Source organism: Dromiciops gliroides, chromosome 1 (assembly GCF_019393635.1).
Source record: "Dromiciops gliroides isolate mDroGli1 chromosome 1, mDroGli1.pri, whole genome shotgun sequence".
NCBI classification, from domain to species: domain Eukaryota; kingdom Metazoa; phylum Chordata; class Mammalia; order Microbiotheria; family Microbiotheriidae; genus Dromiciops; species Dromiciops gliroides.
Genome location: NC_057861.1, coordinates 683,974,769 through 683,993,455, shown reverse-complemented (window position 1 = coordinate 683,993,455; position 18,687 = coordinate 683,974,769). Strand labels below are relative to the sequence as shown.

The window sequence follows — 18,687 nt, the reverse complement described above, 5'->3', positions numbered from 1 at the left end:
CTATTCTGACTTCTGCATGTCTACAAGTTAGATTGGTGGCAGGCATATGTAACACATATTTTGTTAGTCATTCTGTTTGCCTTTTAGGCAAAATCATCATCCTGCAGAGTTCTATATTTAAGAGAAGTTTCTAAGTGCATATTTTCAAGTTTTATAGCTTAAAAAAAGCTTTTAAATGGTCTTTGCAAAGTTCTAATCAAAATATTCTGGTTTGTTTATTTTGTGTTCTTAAAATATTTCATCCTTCCCCCAAGACTCTCATTTGAATTGTGGTATTCTTTCCTCCCCCTTTTCCCCTACTGCTCCCCCCCCACCACCCGCCCAGTGGCTGAACTTGAAATTCCTAGTTAATCAGAACCTTACTGACTGAGGCGAGAATTTACAACAGGAAATGACCTTTGCAGTGACTGCTTTCTAATTTTGTTTTGCAGAAAATCCAACTGATAAACATGTGACTGTGAAATTTGTTCAAGACACATCCAAGTTCTGGTACAAGGCAGATATTTCAAGAGAGCAAGGTATGGTGTTAAAGACAAGAAACACCGACTGTATATATTTGAAATCTCTGGTGCCTAGAACCTAGCTTAATTTGCAGCTACAGGAAAAGGGGAGACAAATCTTAGCCTATGGGCATCTGAAAACCAAGTTAGGATTCCTTAATGTGGATTTAATTAGGCTTGGTTTAATTAGAATGTGAACTACATTTTATTGTACTACCCCAAGGGAAAATGCTATTATCTTTAAACTTTTATTAGAAAGCTTGGCACTAATGAGAGAGAGAACTTTGGCATGAGCAATAGGCAAGGGTAATGTGCATATGTTATGCAGACTTCTGCCCCATGAACCAGTCTCTGAATTGCCAGGGGACCCTGACACCTTCTAACTTCTAATGCTGAAACAGCTAAAAATTATGATCAGTGGATCTACTACTATAATTTTTCAGGACTGTCTCTACCCAACTCTTTGTTTATATCTTGACCAGTTTTCCTTAACTTATTTTTTTTTAAAAAGAGAAATAAGAGATACAGAAAAGAATATTGTCACTTTTTAATTTCATTTTTTTCCTTCCTGAAATGTTTAACTAAAATGTATAGTTGGGGATGGGGGGAGTCATATGTATTTGTTTTATTATTGGCAAATGATCTAATTGGAAATATGGGAACATATCCCCAATAAATCCACACATGTTTAAGTTTGAAAGGTTTATATATAAGTATTCTTAATAAAGCTGTGGGTTTATTGTCTTAATACCTTGCATTCATGTGAAGGGGCATCCCTAGGGAGTACAAAGAGCCCTGCTCCTTGACATAAGAACACTTGGGGTCATAGAATCATGACTCAACTGGAAAGAGCCTGAGAGGTCACCTAGTTCAACCACCTCATTTCACAGATGTGACTGAGTCCCAGCAAGGTTAATGTTCCAGAGTCACACAGGTATTAGGCATCAGAGGCAGATTTGAACTCAGACCAGTGCCCTTCTCACTGAATTATCTCCCAGGTCTGATACTTAAATGGTTGTACTGACTATTGGCAAGTGTCTTGACCTCTCTGATCCTTCTTGTAGTAGTAAGTAATTCATAGGATTGTTTTCTGGATGAACTTAATTAGTGTGCATAAATCATTCTTCATATAGATATTTTTTTTAATAATTTTTTTTTTTGCAGGGCAATGGGGTTTAAGTGACTTGCCCAGGGTCACACAGCTAGTAAGTGTCTGAGGCTGGGTTTGAACTCAGGTCCTCCTGAATCCAAGGCTAGTGCCTTATCCATTGCGCCACCTAGCTGCCCCCCCTTATATAGATATATTTTTTAAAAGATCTGGTAGATTATTTGTAGTTATAGCTCAACTTAGTTTTTAAAATCTTAAATTTTAGGGGGCAGTTAGGTGGCACAGTGGATGGAGCACCGGTCCTGGATTCAGGAGGACCTGAGTTCAAATTCAGCCTCAGGCACTTGACACTTACTAACTCCATGATCTTGGGCAAGTCACATAACCCTCATTGCCCTGAAAAAACAAACCAAACAAAAAAAAATCTTAAATGTTTAGTTTTAATCAGACTTTCACTGTATGCCCAGCCCTCTCTCAGGCTTTGCTGAGAACTAACAGAATCCTTGAAAATATGACTATAGTTTAGACTATGCATTAATTCTTGATCAATACTATGGTAGCTTTAGCCTGTTGGCAAATAAAATGCGAACTTTTTTTTTCTAGCTAGAGGTTTGGCATTTGTAAAGATTTTGCCTCTTTCTAAAAGAGTTATCTAGAGACAGTAAAGTAGAGCTATTTATTATTAGAGTCCTGAACTTGAAATCCAGAAGATCTTTGTCCAAATCTCCCTCAGAGACTTGCCGGTTGTGTGACACTGGGCAGGTCCCTCTACCTCTCTCATACTCAGTTTCCTCCTCTTTAAAATGGGGACAATTAATAGCATACAGCTATTGTAAGGCTGAAATGAACATAGGTAAAGTGATTGGCCAGTACTCAAGTACCATACAAATAATTATCATTATTCTCATAAAACCTAAGGAGAAGCAGTAAAGGAGTGGAGTGAAGTAAATCTCTCCTACTTTTCACTTGTTAAGTCCCTAGTTAATGGACAATTATAATAAAAAATGAAATATAAAAAATATAGTAATTTGCTGATTTTGAACATGGAAGGATCCAAGGAGGTGGAAAAAGAAGGAAATCTGATTTTTACTAAGACTTTTGTTTGCCTCCAGTATATATTGCACCATCTGATATGGAGAGCCATTTAAAAGATAGTGACATTGTTGAGACAAAATAGTATCTGAAGTAAAGGAGATTAAGAAGTTAACTTAAAATGCTTCTGTTTTGCAGTTTTAATTCGTGGGCCTCTTAAATGTATTTCTTGTGGAAGAAAACCAATTTAAAATGATACCATGGCCCCTCTAATAGCTTGTGCAATAAATATGTTTACTCTCATTCTCCTCCTGCCTATTCCCATAGTCAGTCAAGTTGAAGTCTACATGTTTGGGACATAGGCAAAATACTCGATGGTGGGAACAAACAGGAGATCCTCTGTCCTATACACCTGTAATCTGAACTTCAGAGTAGCTCTGTTTTATTAAAAAGCAGAAATCTATAAAAAACAAGATCAGATTCCCAACTGTATAACGGTGTACAATTAGAAAATCAAGAAGTCCAAAAGAGGAAATTTTGAAAATTAGAGGAGAAATAGATAAATGAGAAATGATGATAGAATTGACAAAAAACTAAAAACTGCTGTTTTGAAGAAACTTAGAAAATCAGTTAAAACTAGTTAGGGGTAGCTAGGTGCCACAGTGGATAGAATGCCAGGTTTGGAGTCAGAAGGACTTGAGTTCAATCGAGCTTCTGATACTTAATAGCTGTGTGACCCTGGGCAAGTCAAATCCTTGCTTGCCTCAGTTTGCTCATTTATAAAATGGGAATAATAATAGTACCTACCTCCATCTACCTCCCAAGGTTGTTGTGTGGACCAAAAGAGATAATAAATGTAAAGGGCTTAACACAGTACCTGGCACATAGTAAATGCTATCTAGATGTTAGTAGGTGTTAGTATTATTATTAAGCCTATTAATAAAAGAGGAAAATCTAATATAATTTTAAATTAACAAGATGAAATGACAACAGATAGAAAAATAATATTCAGAACCTTTTTTTTTTACAAAATCACGTGCCAGTAAAACGGAACTACAAAAAATAGCTACAAATTTTTTAAAAATTAAGTAGGGGGCAGCTGGATGGTACAGTGGATAAAGCACCACTCCTGGATTCAGGAGGACCTCAGTTCAAATTCGGCCTCAGGCACTTGTCACATTACTAGCTGAGTAACCCTGGGCAAGTGACTAAACCCTCATTGCTGCCCCTCCCCCCAAAAAGTGAAGCCAGTTAACCTATTTATTTATTTATCATTTATTTATTTGTTTGTTTATTTGCTTATTTATTTTTTTATTTATTCATGCATTCATCTATCTATCCATCCATCCATCCATCCATCTCTCCATCCATCCATTCATTTATTTTGCAGGGCAGTGAGGGTTAAGTGACTTACCCAGGGTCACACAGCTAGTAAGTGTCAAGTGTCTGAGGCCAGATTTGAACTCAGGTCTTCCTGAATCCAGGGCCAATGCTTTATCTACTCTGCCACCTAGTTGCCCCCAATCCTGTAAAAAATTTTAAAAGAATAAGTAATATTTATGTGACACACATTTTTATCCAAAACTGAGAAAGCTCAGATTTCCATAGGTAAGTAAAGAGATTCTAGAATCTATCTAATTCTGAAATACTCTTTTGAGGCATCACATAGCATTTTGAGTCCATTGGGTTGCCCACACTAACAACCCCCACTGAGTCTTCCAAGTATTTACTGTCCATTGATGTTTTCATGGCAGCAGAACCTTGGGTTCAGCTTGGGTCCTGAGGTGGCAAGGCCTCACATTCTCCCCTGCCACCTCACACCTGCCACCACCACTTTAGCTAATTGGCTCAAATAGTATGCCAGTTTTTAAGGTTTTTTTGCATGGGGTTAGGATTACTCATTAGACTATGTACTTCTTTGTTTTTTATTTTAAGGAAGAATGAAATAAATTAGCACTGAAATGTTTTTCCTGAGTTAGTCTGTGCTTGAGGCAAGCCTAATTTGTTCACTCACACACAGAGCTTCTCTTCATTTTCATGCAACTCCAGGTTAAGTAAATGAAAAAAAAAAGGTAATAATAGTAAGATAAAGATTTGTTTTATAAAGATTAATAATATAAATAAATTTTATGTTATTTAGTATGTATTATAAATTTTATTTGTGTCAATAAAAAAGTTGTAATACTTTAATTTTGGTGTTTACCACCCAGATATTTAAGGTCAGGTATCATGGATCATGCAAGGTAGTCATGGCTACAACTTCCTGCTTTTATGTCTGATTTCTTAGCTCATTTCAGACAAATCAGCAGACAAGAAAGAATTCTAAATATTTCCTTCTGACTTTTACAAGGACTAAGAGTTTGTGGGTGCAAAGTCAGGGTAGTGATTTTTAATATCTTCTTAGAAATCTGGCCTGAATCAAGGTACTTGCAAACTGTAAATCTCATTACTAGTTCTCTGATCAGCATGATGTGATGAGAAACTTCAGTTAAATCATCTTTTTTCCCCCCTCCCTCTATCCAGTGTAGACTTTCCTTGTGAGTTTCAAATATGTGGGTGAAAGTTCTAACATATGTTTGGTGGGGCTTTTTATTTCTGAATAATAGTTAATATTAGTTAAATGCTTTATAAACTTGCTTAAGGAATAGTGCCAATATGTTATATGCTCCATGCTTTGTTATACAATTTGGAATGGGTATTTTTACGTGTCTATATATCTTATCCCCTTCCTCTGATTCCAGATTGGAAACATATCTTCTCCTTTCATCACTCCCATCACTTCTTCACCTGAAACCATTACATACACAGCAATATTTAAAAAAACACACATATACACACATCTTCTCTTCATTACAAGGAAGTACATGTGGTATGGGTCTACGTGCCTGGAGTGGGGAACCAGGCGTGCCAACATAGGAATCCACTCCATTCTTTCTTCACAGGGCACAAGAGAGAAGAGGGATGTACTCTTTTAAAAATTATAGTTACTGCAGAACAGCTGATATATGTAAACTGAAACTGTCCTAGAAAGGAGTGAGTGAGTGAGTCATTGCTCATGGTATAATGGGCCATAGAGAAGAGGCTCTTTGTCTGTGACTGCCAACATGTGTCTCTTTATTCCTTCCTATGGTCCCTGCAGCTATCGCCATGCTGAAGGATAAAGAACCAGGCTCATTCATTGTTCGGGACAGCCACTCTTTCCGGGGAGCCTATGGCCTGGCCATGAAGGTTGCCACGCCTCCTCCTTCAGTCCTGCAGCTTAATAAGAAAGGTATTGTGCACTCATTTACAAAGGAAAAAGTTACTTAGGGTTACTTGGGTGGTGGATCTAAGACACTGTCCCATGCTGAAGCAATTACAGCATTTAAAATCTGTATCCAATTCAGAGTCAATCAAATCTCATGATTAAATCTGGTGTCCTTTTCATGAGTCTCTTGGTTTCTTTGCTCTCTGGTAGATGATTTAGTGAGTATTTTACTTTTAACATTCCTGGAGGATTTATTTATATTTGTATTTGTTATATTGAGACAGTACTATAATAGCAAGGGACCTTTGAATTATTCTTTTTCTGTGGCCAATAATGTGTTTTCATAAGCCTAAACTATATATAAAATAAAACATATATATTCAATACACATACCAACTAATTAATTAATTAATGGTGTATGTGTTAATTGATAGTAAATGTGTATATGTATATGTGTGTGTATGTGTAGATATATAGATAACCTCAATTTACTCATCTTGCCTCACTGATCCAAGCATCAATAGTGAAATTTGCTCCAAAGATCCATTTTCCATTATGTAATTAGAGAGTATCTAACTAGGATATTCTAGATGAGGACCTTATAATTTCAGGAGATAGCCATAGGGCCTGACTTCTCCTCCATGTTTCCAAATAATCCTCAAACATACTTCTACTCTTCAAAATAGCATGCATCTACAATGAGCCAACATTTAAAAATCAATTTTTTAAAAATGGAATCATTTCAATTACCAAAAGGGCATCTTTACCTGACTGGAATGAGTGAATAAATGAAAAGCATTTATTAAGCTTACTGTGTTAACCGTTGGGGATACCAATGCAGAAGCAGAGAGAAATCCACCAACTTACATTCTAATAGGGAAAGACAACACAAGATGGAGAGTATTGACCAAGGAGAGTTGTTGTGATTTAGGAAGTTAAAGGGTAGTTAGTAGAACCAGAGGAATTGACACAACCCTCCCAGGAGCCATAGTAGTATTGATTGGTTTCACTATTTAGAGGTGGAAAATGGAGGGAAGAGTAGATTATAAAAATAGCAGTAGGGCAGAGTTTAAGATGTGAGTTTAAGATTGGGAAGGCTCTTGTAAATGGCTGGAAAGGGGAGGGTGTGAAACATAGACTGATAATGCCACAGGTATAGTTGTTTCGGTGAGTTTTTATTCACACATTCATTAATAGGGTCATATCCTTCCTAATAAGATAATGAATCAAATATACCCTTTTAACTAAAGCTCATATTGGTAGAGGATCAGGAAATGTTTCATTAGGTGGAAGGAGGCTGGATCTCTTGAAAAATGTCTAATATTTTGATAGCTGGTGATGAGGTACAACACTTGGGGAATCATCCCAGGTAGAGAAAATAGTATGAGGAAAAGGTACAGAGCCAGAAAAGTTAGAAGGACTTTGAGTTGTCAAAATTAAGTGGAAAATAGGAGTGTTGTGGGAGAGAAAGGGCATTTAAGCCCAGACCTTGAAGGTTTTGGGGTTACATGTGAAGGGCTTTGAATCTCATTAATAACTCAAATTTCTATAATATGTTAAGGCTTTCACTTTCCTAAAAACAACTCTGTGAGAAGGTCAGTATTATCTAGACACCTGAAATATAATAAGGGCTAAAAAAATGCTAGTAGCATTGAACTTATTTCACTTAAAACATGCTTGATGATGGTTCTCATATTAAGCAAGAATAAAGATTACATTGTGACTATTTTTCTATTCCAACAGATATAAGGAATATTAGGGAAACACAATTTATGTATTTGTCTGCATTAAAATAAAAAATGTTTTTGTACAAGTGGTCAATTAAAAAAAACAATGTTTTTAAAATTTTAAAATGTTTTTAACAATGTTTTTTAAAATTTTAGGTTGCTTTGCACATAGTAGGGAGTTGATTAGTACTGTCAAATTAAATTTAATTGAACATTAAAATTTTTAAGCAAATATGAGATACAAATTTGACATGTGTCTGAATATATATATGTATGTGTGTGTATACACATACATATATACACACATATGGAAATGTTAAAAATTTAGAAATTTAATTCCCAGTCATCAGTGGAAGAATATAAAGGTTTTTTTCTTTTTAAGTTTTAAACTTATACATGTTGTCTCACCTATTAGAATATAAACTCCTTGAGGACACAAATTATATTTGCTTTTTCTTATATCCCTAGAGCTTATTAGCACAGTGCCTTACACACAGTAAGCACTTAAGAAATGTTCATTGATTAATAATAGGAAGGAAAAGTGAAAACCCATTTTAAATAATCACTTGAAGAATACGCAACCTCATTAATAACTACAAATTAAGACAATTTTTGATCTACCACTTTTTACCCATCACATTGACAAAAATAATTTAAAACAACCTAACCCAGCTCTGGCAGGATTGTGAGGAAAAAAAAGTTATATTATGTAACTTCTGCTGATATTGAAAATTTATAGAAACTTTGGAAATCATAATAGGCATATAGAGTAAAAGTTATAAAAACAATAAAACCCTTGGACCTAAACATGCCATTGTTGAAAAGATACCTTGAAAGTTTTGAACCTCTTCCCATTTCCCATAAAAAGCTATTAAAATTTTTGTTAGCATTATTTTAATTGCAAAAAAAACTAGAAGCAACCCAAATGTACAATAATAAAGGAATGGTCATGTAAATGGTAGCATATTGTAATAGAATATTGTAATCTAGTTAAGACAAATCCGTAGACCAGATTGTTATTTCATGGGTCGAAATCAGTTAATTTAAAGGTAAATAGTAAATAAGTAAAATTAGGCATATTGAGTTTCAACATTGAATTTTTAATTATACATTTAATTTTTTTTAACAATGAATGGAGAAGATGTACACATATTCTGTTGATGGTTAGGTCCTAGCTGTGTATACATGTGTGTTATATATAATATAGGCTGTATAATTTATGGTATATATCAAGTGTGTGTCATACAAATATGCATGTGCATGCATATAATTAGCTTTGAAGAACACATAAAGAAAGAACATATGGACTTCATCAGTCTGTTTAGAAATTCAGGTGGCAATATATAAAAACTATCCATAGTTCCATTTTTTTTCTCAGGTTCCTTTAAAGAGAACAACCCTTCCCTGCTCACTGTATGCTTATTCCTATTTTTTCTCTCTGTCTACCTTTGGCCTCATTGTTAACTTTAAGGTAACAAAATACGGGATGTTTTTAACAAACTTAAGAAAATCATAATAGATGCAAAACAGTGACTGCTTTGACTTTTTCTATTGGTCGAAATGATGTTTTGGCTACTGTGCCATCAGCTATATTCTTGGTCTGGCAGTAGGATTTCAAGATCTAAGAAGCGGGTTAGAAGGCTCACTAAAACTAACTAACAGGCACAGTGAGTCATCATAACAACATTAAACACCATGGAGACAGGCTGGAGGAAGATACTACTCCACTCCCAATTGAGTCCATCTCTATATATGATCCCCAGGCACTTTGATTTGAAGTTGTTACTTCTTACCACTGGCATGCCAACCAGAATTCTAACTCTCCTTCGGTTTTTTGCAGCACTGGCATATTTTGTCCCCTACAATTTGGTGTAGCTGACATCTTCTTCCTATTTTTATGATTTTTAAAAAATTATTATTGCTTCTCTCCAAACTAGTCACTTTTTTCCCCAGGCTTCACCACCACATCTTGAAATTGCCATTTTACATTTAGAATTTGTATTGGATATATTCAGACAGAGAACACTAATTCTTTTTCCTTCTGCTCTTTTATATATATAATTTTTCTTTTAGTAGAATGATTTACCAGTCTATGGGATATATCATGTTGTATTGTGTGGTTTGATTTATATTCTGAGTTTGCAAAAAAAAAAAATGCAAAAATTGTTAATAGCCTTGTCATCTGGTATGGTGGAAAGACCATGGATTTAGATTCAGAAGACACGCATTTAATTTGCTTTAATTTAATTTCCTAGCTCTGCTTCTTATTACACGTATGACCTTAACCAAGTCACTTCAACCTCAGATTAATTCCCATAAAATGAGGTAGTTAAAAAAGATGGATCTATTTTCCAAGGTCCTTTTCAGTTCCAAACATATGATCCCACTTGAGTTTATTTATTAAGAATGAGAACATTTTAATTCCTGTATTAGGAACTTTAGGGGCTATGTGTTTCACACACACACACACACACACACACACACACATATATATATATATATATATATGTTTTGTGATCTTCCCTATTTAGAAACTTTCACCCACTTCATTATATCCGCTTCTTTCTTCCTTCTCCCCCTGTCCTCCCTCCTATATTTTCTAATGGATGACTTTATTATTGTTAGTTTCTACCAGAAGACATTCAGTGCCTCTCCACACTAATATTATACCTGTGAGGCTGTGATATCAGAATGTATTTTTTCCATCTGGCAACTGCATTGCCAGCACCACAGTCACTAAATGCACTCATTATTTGGCAACATGTGTACTTTTGCCACCAATGCATTGTTGGGAGAGATCCCTTTTCATATCTCTGCTCATCCCTTCCTAAATGCCTCATTTAATTCTTCCTTTTTTTTTTTTTTTTTAAATCTTTACCTCAGCTGGAGATTTGGCCAATGAACTCGTCAGGCACTTTTTGATTGAGTGTACATCTAAGGGAGTAAGATTGAAAGGATGCCCAAATGAACCATATTTTGGTAAGTTCCCTGGGAAACTGTGATCAAAGCTTCAAAACATGTGGAGAGCCACTGTGGTCTCCAAACAGAAATTCACAAATTCTGCTATGGTGGTATTTTGTTTCGCAGGTCAATTTGTATTGCCCAGGTCCTGGAATGTCCCTGATATGAATTATCATCTTAAAACAATTTTTCCCCTCATTCCAACAGCCTCAAGACATCCTTAGTATACAAATACATTGCCTGTGGTGACAGATGGCAGAATTCCCCTATTTTCAGTTCAGTTTTCTGTTAATATAACAAATACCTGGAATTATATAGTTTATCTGTTAGTCATGTCATCTAGCTTTAACTGTATTTGTAACAGATAAAAATTGATTTTCTCCTAGTCTAATTCCTAACAATTCATGTTGGATGAATGTTCTGAACAGTATAAGGAGCCAAATGAATAAATGGTTGAAAAAGTGAGATTAAGCACGTAGCATAGTAGCTGACACATAGTAGGCATTTAATAAATTCTTGTTCCCTCTCCCTCTCCTTACCAAAGTATGAAGCACTGTAGATAGAAACGGACTCGCAGGGCAATATTTGTCAGGGAATACTTGTTAGTATTTGCTAATTGCTGATATTAAAAGCATATTATGTATTGATTTTACTTCAAAAGGCTAGATTGGTTAAAAATGCTGGGTTGACTGAATTCCTGATTTGATCTGTGCTCAGCATTAGCATTGGCCTTGTTCCATGGAGATTAAACTTATTATTGTTCACCTCTGAGGACACTTTCCCACAGAGTGGAAGAAAGAGTAAAAGTTTTGCAGTCTTTCAGATTCCCAACAATTAGAGCCAAATGTTCCCAAATGAAAATGGCTCAATCAGCAGGTAGTGCGCGACAGGTTTTTCAATGTTTCAAACAGCGTCTCACTTTTGAAGAAAGGACCAAGTTAAAGTATGATGATGACACTGTAAATCATGCTTTCAACATTGCTATCTCTTTTTATCTCTTATAATTATATTACACCTGACTATTTCTGCCTATGCGCAAAAGGATGGGAATAGTTGCGATGTTCCAAAAAAAGAGTGAGGACCCTCATCTCTCCTGATTAAAGCATCCGACTCCTGAAGAACCTTTGAAACTCAGCTCAGAAAGGGCCAATTTCTAATTGCCTCAAAGATCTCAAATAAAACCTAACCACGTTTATCTGTCTTTGCTAGAGCTAACATGGGTATTATATTTTAGAGGTATAGGAACTCCTGACATTTTATGTTAGGGATTCTGACTCCCTGTCCATGGCAGATTTTTACTGATTTTCTGACTGCATGTCCATGGCAGATTTTTTTTCTATCAAAGAATCTTTCTTTTTAAAACATATATTTTAAAAAACTGACTCATTCTTCTGCCTGCCTCCTAGTCTTCTGATCCCTAACTTCCTCCTCTCCCCTGTCAGTCCCCACCCATTATGTCTCAGAGCTAAGCCAATTCTAGAAGGTGGGACAGAAAATTTAGATAACTTACTGGTTCCTATTATATCTTAGCTTTAGAAACTCTAGAAAAAAAAATTATTACAGGCTTACACTTTACTTCACAAATAGACAATAAAATTCAGAATTAATACCAGTAGTGTGGATATTTTTTTGGTTTTTGGTTTTTTTGGAGAAGGCTAGTCATTTTTTGGTATGTTTGCATATCAGATACAAATTTGAGCTTTTCTCTCCTCCCCCCCGCCCCCCACTCTTTTTCCCTCCTTGCTTAAATTTCTCTTTTTCAGGGAGTTTGACTGCTTTGGTATATCAGCATTCCATTACTCCTCTGGCATTGCCATGCAAGCTCCTGATCCCAGACCGAGGTATGTTTTTTTAGAAGCTTAATGTTCCCTTCATTATTCTGGCCATCACTTTAGCTTGCTTTTGACTTCCAAAATACAACTAGTAGCAAATACATTTGAGAAAAGTAAAAACTGTGGCTTTCCTCTAAAACATGGTTAATCACTGAGCTGAAAATAAGAAAGTGAAATCTAAAAAGAGATAACAGGTATATTTAGATTCAGAAAAACAATTGTACAAATCTAGAACAGGGTACACAGTCGGGCAGTTCATGGGAAAAGAAAATCAGGAGAATCGGATTATCACAAAAACTGTCCACTACACTCTGTCATTTCCATGCTGTAGGATTACAGATGTGAAGCTCAAAGGTCCTCAAAGGCCAAGTAGTCCAACCATCTCCTTTTATAGATGAGGAAAGAGATGTCCAATAGGGTGAGGAAGCTGCTAAAAAAAATTCTAACATCATTTGAAACAACAAGGATAGTGTTCGAATCATGAGAAATAATATTTATTGAATTGTGGATCTTAGCATTATTCTCAGTTTATTATGTGATGTTATGAGGTCATTGACAAAACTGTAGTGGTCTAGTGCAGAAATGCTAAACATGTATGTCTGGGCCACGTTGTCCTGTGCAACACTCCCAAGTACAACCCGGCAGATTTAAATGTAATTGGGAAATATTTAACAAATTAAATGATCTTAGAATACAGATGTTAATATGTGGTTTCCTAAATCAACATGCAGCCCACAGAGATCATTATAGTTGAGTAACCCTTGCTTCTATTTGAGTTTGATATCTGGTATAGAGGAAGAAAGAATAATGAGGGGTCATAAAAAGAATGATTGAAGAGTTAAGATTTTTTTAGCCTAAAAAGAAAACTGATTGGTTACACAATAGATATCCTCCAAAACTGGAAGTTCTAGCATGTTCCACATAGCACGAAGGGATAACAGGTAGAAATTAAAAGGGACCTCGATATAAAATAAACCTTTATAACAAGAAGCACTTGTTGAATGAATTAATTAGGCTAGTGATTTGTTAAGCCTTTTGAAGGCCTAAATGGTAGAGCAATGGACAGATTATTAGAAATCAAAAAGATGTATGTTCTATTTCCAGTCATCATTCTTCTTTTAAGTGAAAACTCAATGAATGCTCCCTGAGCCTCAGTTTTCTAATGTATAAAACTGAGAATATTGGACAAGAATAATCTTCAAGTTCCCTCCCCACTTAATTTTTTTATGATTCCCAAAGCCTTTAATATCCACAGTAAATGTGTTATGTTTCCCCAAAAGAAAATCTCAGGTATGAGACCCAGTGTATGCTGGGACAGCTGTACTGCCCAGAGTATTTCTCCCTAGAAATTTTTTAATTGTATTATCATTAATATTGGTCACCTGTGTGGCTATTCATTTTTTTTTTTTTTTTGCTTTTTACAGATCCCTTAGAAGAAATGGCAGAAAATTCTCCACAAACGGCTGCAAATTCTGCAGCTGAACTGCTAAAACAGGGGGCAGGTTGGTAACTGTATCTTTCCTACTTCTACTTAGTCGATAGTAATAATGTTTATACTAATAAAGGTAGTAGGAAACCCACAGAAGAGATATGCATTTACATTTTCTACATTATTAGTTCTTCCCATGACTCTCCCACCAATTTTCTGTATCACTTAGATATTTGCAAGTTGGGGGCAGCTAGGTGGCACAGTGGATAAAGCACTGGCCTTGGATTCAGGAGGACTTGAGTTCAAATCCAACCTCAGACACTTGACACTTACTAGCTGTGTGACCCTGGGCAAATCACTTAACCCTCATTGCCCTACAAAAAAAAAAAAGATATTTGCAAGTTTCTCTTCTTTCCATCCTTTGGAATGTCAGGAAGCCACTGTGTACAAATGGACAGCTACATGTGTATTGAAGTCTTCTGTCCCTTTGTCTTCAATAATCTGTATAAAAAGAAATTCATAGCAAGGATACAAAGTGATTGATGAAATAAGAAAAAAACAAAAACAATAACTTACAGACATGCAGTTGGAATTTAGGACCTCCATACTAGCATATCGAGGTTCAATTTTAATATGTATGCTTTTGTTGTCAGGATTCTGAGTTCCATGAACTCTTTTAAAAAATGTGAATTATATGCCAATATAATTAGTTTCCTTTGTAATCCTGTGGTATTTTATTTTACCAATTTAAAAACATTATTCTGAGGATTATATCCATGTCCCTGTACTTTACTAGACTTCCAAAGGCACAAAAAACAGTATAGAAACCAGTGAGGGTTAGGTGACTTGCCAAGGGTCACACAGCTAGTAAGTGTCAAGCGTCTGGGGCCGGATTTGAACTCAGGTCCTCCTGAATCTAGGTCCAGTGTTTTATCCACTTCACCACCTAGCTGCCCCCAGAAACCATGTTTTAAAGGAACATTAGTCCCTGGAACCATCCTTTCTTCATCCCAAATTCCACTCATTCTACTCCTCCCTGTCTCCCAGGGCCTTTTCTGGTTTTACTTTATTTGCTTTAAAATCCCAATCCTTTACTTAACCAGTTCAACTTTACGTTGTCTTCCATCTTTGAATTCCTTGTTCCATTTTGCTACCATAGCTGATTTCTTTCTGAACCTCAACTTTAGATTACTGCCACCATCTTTCTCCTTGCTGAGCAAAGATGGAAGAAGTCAAACAACGGTAGTGACTGGATCCATTACCAACTTGTTAAGCAATTTCAAATGGTTCTTTATTTCTGCACATCCATTGTTTTATTCTTCTCTGTTCAACTTTCTATTGAATGTCCTAAAATCACTATTACAAACCTTCTCTTACCTTCTCCTACTATCTATGCCATTGTTTCCCTATTCCAAATTAACAGAGCACCTTGCCTGATCATTCACTAAGAAAAATGGAGAACATTAGTTACAGGTTCCATTGCCTTCCTAATTTCATATTTGCAACTGCCTTAGCAGTCTCCCTCATTCTTTCTTCCTATGCTCCAGGCTTAGAGTAAGAGATATCCTTTTTCTTTGCCCATGCCAGCCCCACTACTTGGGGCCTTGATCTAGTCCCCTCCTTTCTTATATCTTTTATCAGATTGTTTCCTCATTCTCTTTCCCTCTGATTTTCAGGCTTTCCTACTCTACTGACTCCTTCCTTGCTGCCTTCAAACTTGCCAAGTTCTCCTATCTTTAAAAAAACACTCACTTGATGCTACCACCACCTCAAATTGTTGTTTCATATCTCATTCATTTCACAACCAAACATAAAGATAAAAGCTGCCTTTATTCATTGCTTCAGCTTTCTCAGCTCCGTAGCTCCTTATATTCTGACTGCTGCTCCTATCCTTTGCCTGCAACTGAACTTTTTAAGGTCACCAGTGATCTTGTTATGTCTAAACCCCATAGCCTCAGTCCTTATCCTTATTGAACTCTGTAAAGTTTTACAGTGTGGACCATTTCTCCTTCTGAACACTCTTCCTTGGGTTTCATGACATAGTTCAGTCATGGTTCTCTTTGTATTTGTTAGATCTGTCTTCCGTCTCCTTTTAGATTTCATTGTCCACATTTTCTTTGTGTGCTCTGGTTCCTAATTATGGGATGTCTTATTTATCTTTCTAACCACTCTCATCAGTCGCATCAGCTCCCATGCATAACAGTAACAGTGTCTTTGTGGATAACTCTCAAATATTCAGATACAGTCCTCAACCGTCTGAACTGTAGCCCTCTATTTACAACCGCCAGTTTGACATCTACCTGGATGTTCTATATAAACTTCAAATACATGATGTCTGAGACAGACTTAATTTTATTTCCCCTTAAATCCACCCTTTCCCCTAGAATCCCTACATCTGGTTGAAGGGAAAGCCATTCTTACATTTACCCTAGTTCAAAATTAGGAGTCATCCTCAATTCTTCATTCTCACCTTCCCCTTTGTTATCCAGTCAGTCACTTTGTGTTATAGATTAAACCTCAATGGTTTTTTTCCCCCATAAATCCTATTCACACCTTCACTACTTCAGTCTAGGCTATATATTCCTATAGCACAGGTCTGCTTATGTTGCTCCTCTGCTCAAGAAGCTGCAATGCCTGCCTGTTGCTTCTAAAATAAAATATAAACGCCTCTGGAATTTAAAACCCTTCACAATCTGGCCTATTTTCCCAGGGATATTGTGCATTATTCCATGTCAAGCATCCCATGTTCCAACCAAACTTGCCTATTTGCTGTTCCTCATATACATCATTTGGGATATTTTGCTTCCATGTCTTGAGGAGCGGGGGTAGGGAATAAGTATTTAAGTGCTTGCTATGTGCAGGTACTGTGTTAAATGATTTACAAATGCAAGACTCTCCATGCCTACAATACTCTCCCTCCTAAACTCCACCTTTTATAACTGCTGCAACCCACTTCATGGTTCAGCTCAAGTGTATTTCTTCAAGAAGCCTTTCCTGGGGCAGCTAGGTGGCGCAGTGGATAAAGCACTGGCCCAGGATTCAGGAGGACCTGAGTTCAAATCCGGCCTCAGACACTTGACACTTACTAGCTGTGTGACCCTGGGCAAGTCACTTAACCCCCATTGCCCTGCAAAAAAAAAAAAAAAAAAGCCTTTCCTGATTCCACCAATTGTTAGTGCTCTGCTCCTAAGTTGTTTTGTATTTATTTTGTATGGATACTGTAGTGCAAGGTAGTGAATAAAAATACTGCCTTAAAATTAGGAAAACCTGAGTTGAAGTCCTGTTTATGAAACATGCTGGCCCTGTGACTGTGAGTAAGATACTTAGCCACATAGTATCCTAGGCAGCTCTTTGACTCTTAAGTTTCAGAGCAGTGACAACCTGCATTGATAGAGTAGTTTTCATTGTTTTGAGTTTCTACAGCAACAAAATCATGGTTTTAGTCAGTCCAAAACAGAAAAGTCTTACACACACACACACACACACACCTGTGAATATTGTATTGCCCTTGTAGAATGTCAGCTCCTTGTGGGTAGGAATGACCTCAGTTTTGTATTTGTATCCCCAAATACCAGGTAGCTAGGTAACACAATGGATAGATAGAGTGCTGGGACTGGCATGAAGAAGAATCATCTTCCTGAGTTCAAATTCAGCCTCAGACACTTATAAGATGTGTGACCCAGGGCAAGCCACTTCACCCTGTTTGCCTCAGTTTCCTCATCTATGAAATGAGCTGGAGAAGGAAATGGCAAACTACCCTAGTATCTTTGCCAAGAAAACCCCAAATGGAGTCACATAGGGTTGGACATTACTGAAACAACTGAACAACAACCCCACATACCTAACAGAGTCTGGTACATATAATAAGTACTGAATAAATTCTTACTTAAGTTGATTGACCAGAAGGAATAATACCAGAAAAAAATATACATCCTTAAAGTAAGAGTCACATTAGTCCTAGCATCTCTGAAAGAATACTTCCTCTAAAAGACTTAAAAACCCTAACCATTGGGTGACAAAATCATCTATCTAAATTTAATCAAATGCAGTTGATTGACTTCTAGGGACTAATGACTGTACGAGTGTGCTTTCAATGAAACATCAGCATTCTAAATTATTGAACTTCAGCTACCCCTCATATGTTCAAAGAGAGTGGTTAATCTTCACGGTCTAGAATTTGATGAACTTTTAGTAACATTGGTAGCCACAACCAAAGACAGTGAAACCAACTCCTTCATATAGAAGCTAGCTATATGCTTTCCAGAGGCTATCAAACTTTGAAGCCTCCTCAGTTAAAGTTAAATTGCTTTGTTATATTCAATCCAGGACAACTGCAGGGGATACATACAATGTTGAGGAGGAGGGGTGGACATCCTGGTGAAACATGCCAGACAGTCCCCATCTGGTAAGCATCATATCAAGGATCATTTAGCCAGTGGAAATTTAATTAAATTAATCGGGTTAAATTGTATAAATTTGGAAGTTTAGTAGGCAATCAGGAAGGACCTATTTTTATTTAGCTCCATTGTTATTTCTGGCTCACATCTAATCATCAGCCAGTTGCGTTGCTTGAGACTGAAGCTTTCTAAGAAAACAATCCCTGCTCTGGCTCCCAGGCACCTTGTTGGAAGCTTATGGACCTTTTCTCCCATTGGCTTAGCACTCATATGTTAGCCAGTCCAAAACAGAAAAGTCTTACACACACACACACACACACACACACACACACACACACACACACACACACATGTTAGATGTGTTTTTAAAGGCCAGTCATATTTTCCTTCCAGTGTCTAATCAGTTCTCACAACTCAATTTTTTTTTAATATGGCAGGAAGAGCTGTTCTTGAA

General features: G+C 36.5%; 1 protein-coding gene across 4 annotated transcripts in view; it reads left to right on the top strand.

Moving 5' to 3' along the window:
• The window catches only part of TNS3 (tensin 3), a 429,194-nt gene that overhangs the window by 392,661 nt on the left and 17,846 nt on the right, over positions 1-18,687 (top strand). For all 4 annotated transcript variants that reach the window (XM_043964868.1, XM_043964867.1, XM_043964866.1 and 1 more), the window contains 5 exons: positions 432-518; positions 5,780-5,911; positions 10,498-10,593; positions 12,339-12,416; positions 13,832-13,909. In XM_043964868.1, coding sequence (XP_043820803.1) covers positions 432-518; positions 5,780-5,911; positions 10,498-10,593; positions 12,339-12,416; positions 13,832-13,909 — 471 coding nt within the window. The remainder of the gene's footprint in view (positions 1-431; positions 519-5,779; positions 5,912-10,497; positions 10,594-12,338; positions 12,417-13,831; positions 13,910-18,687) is intronic.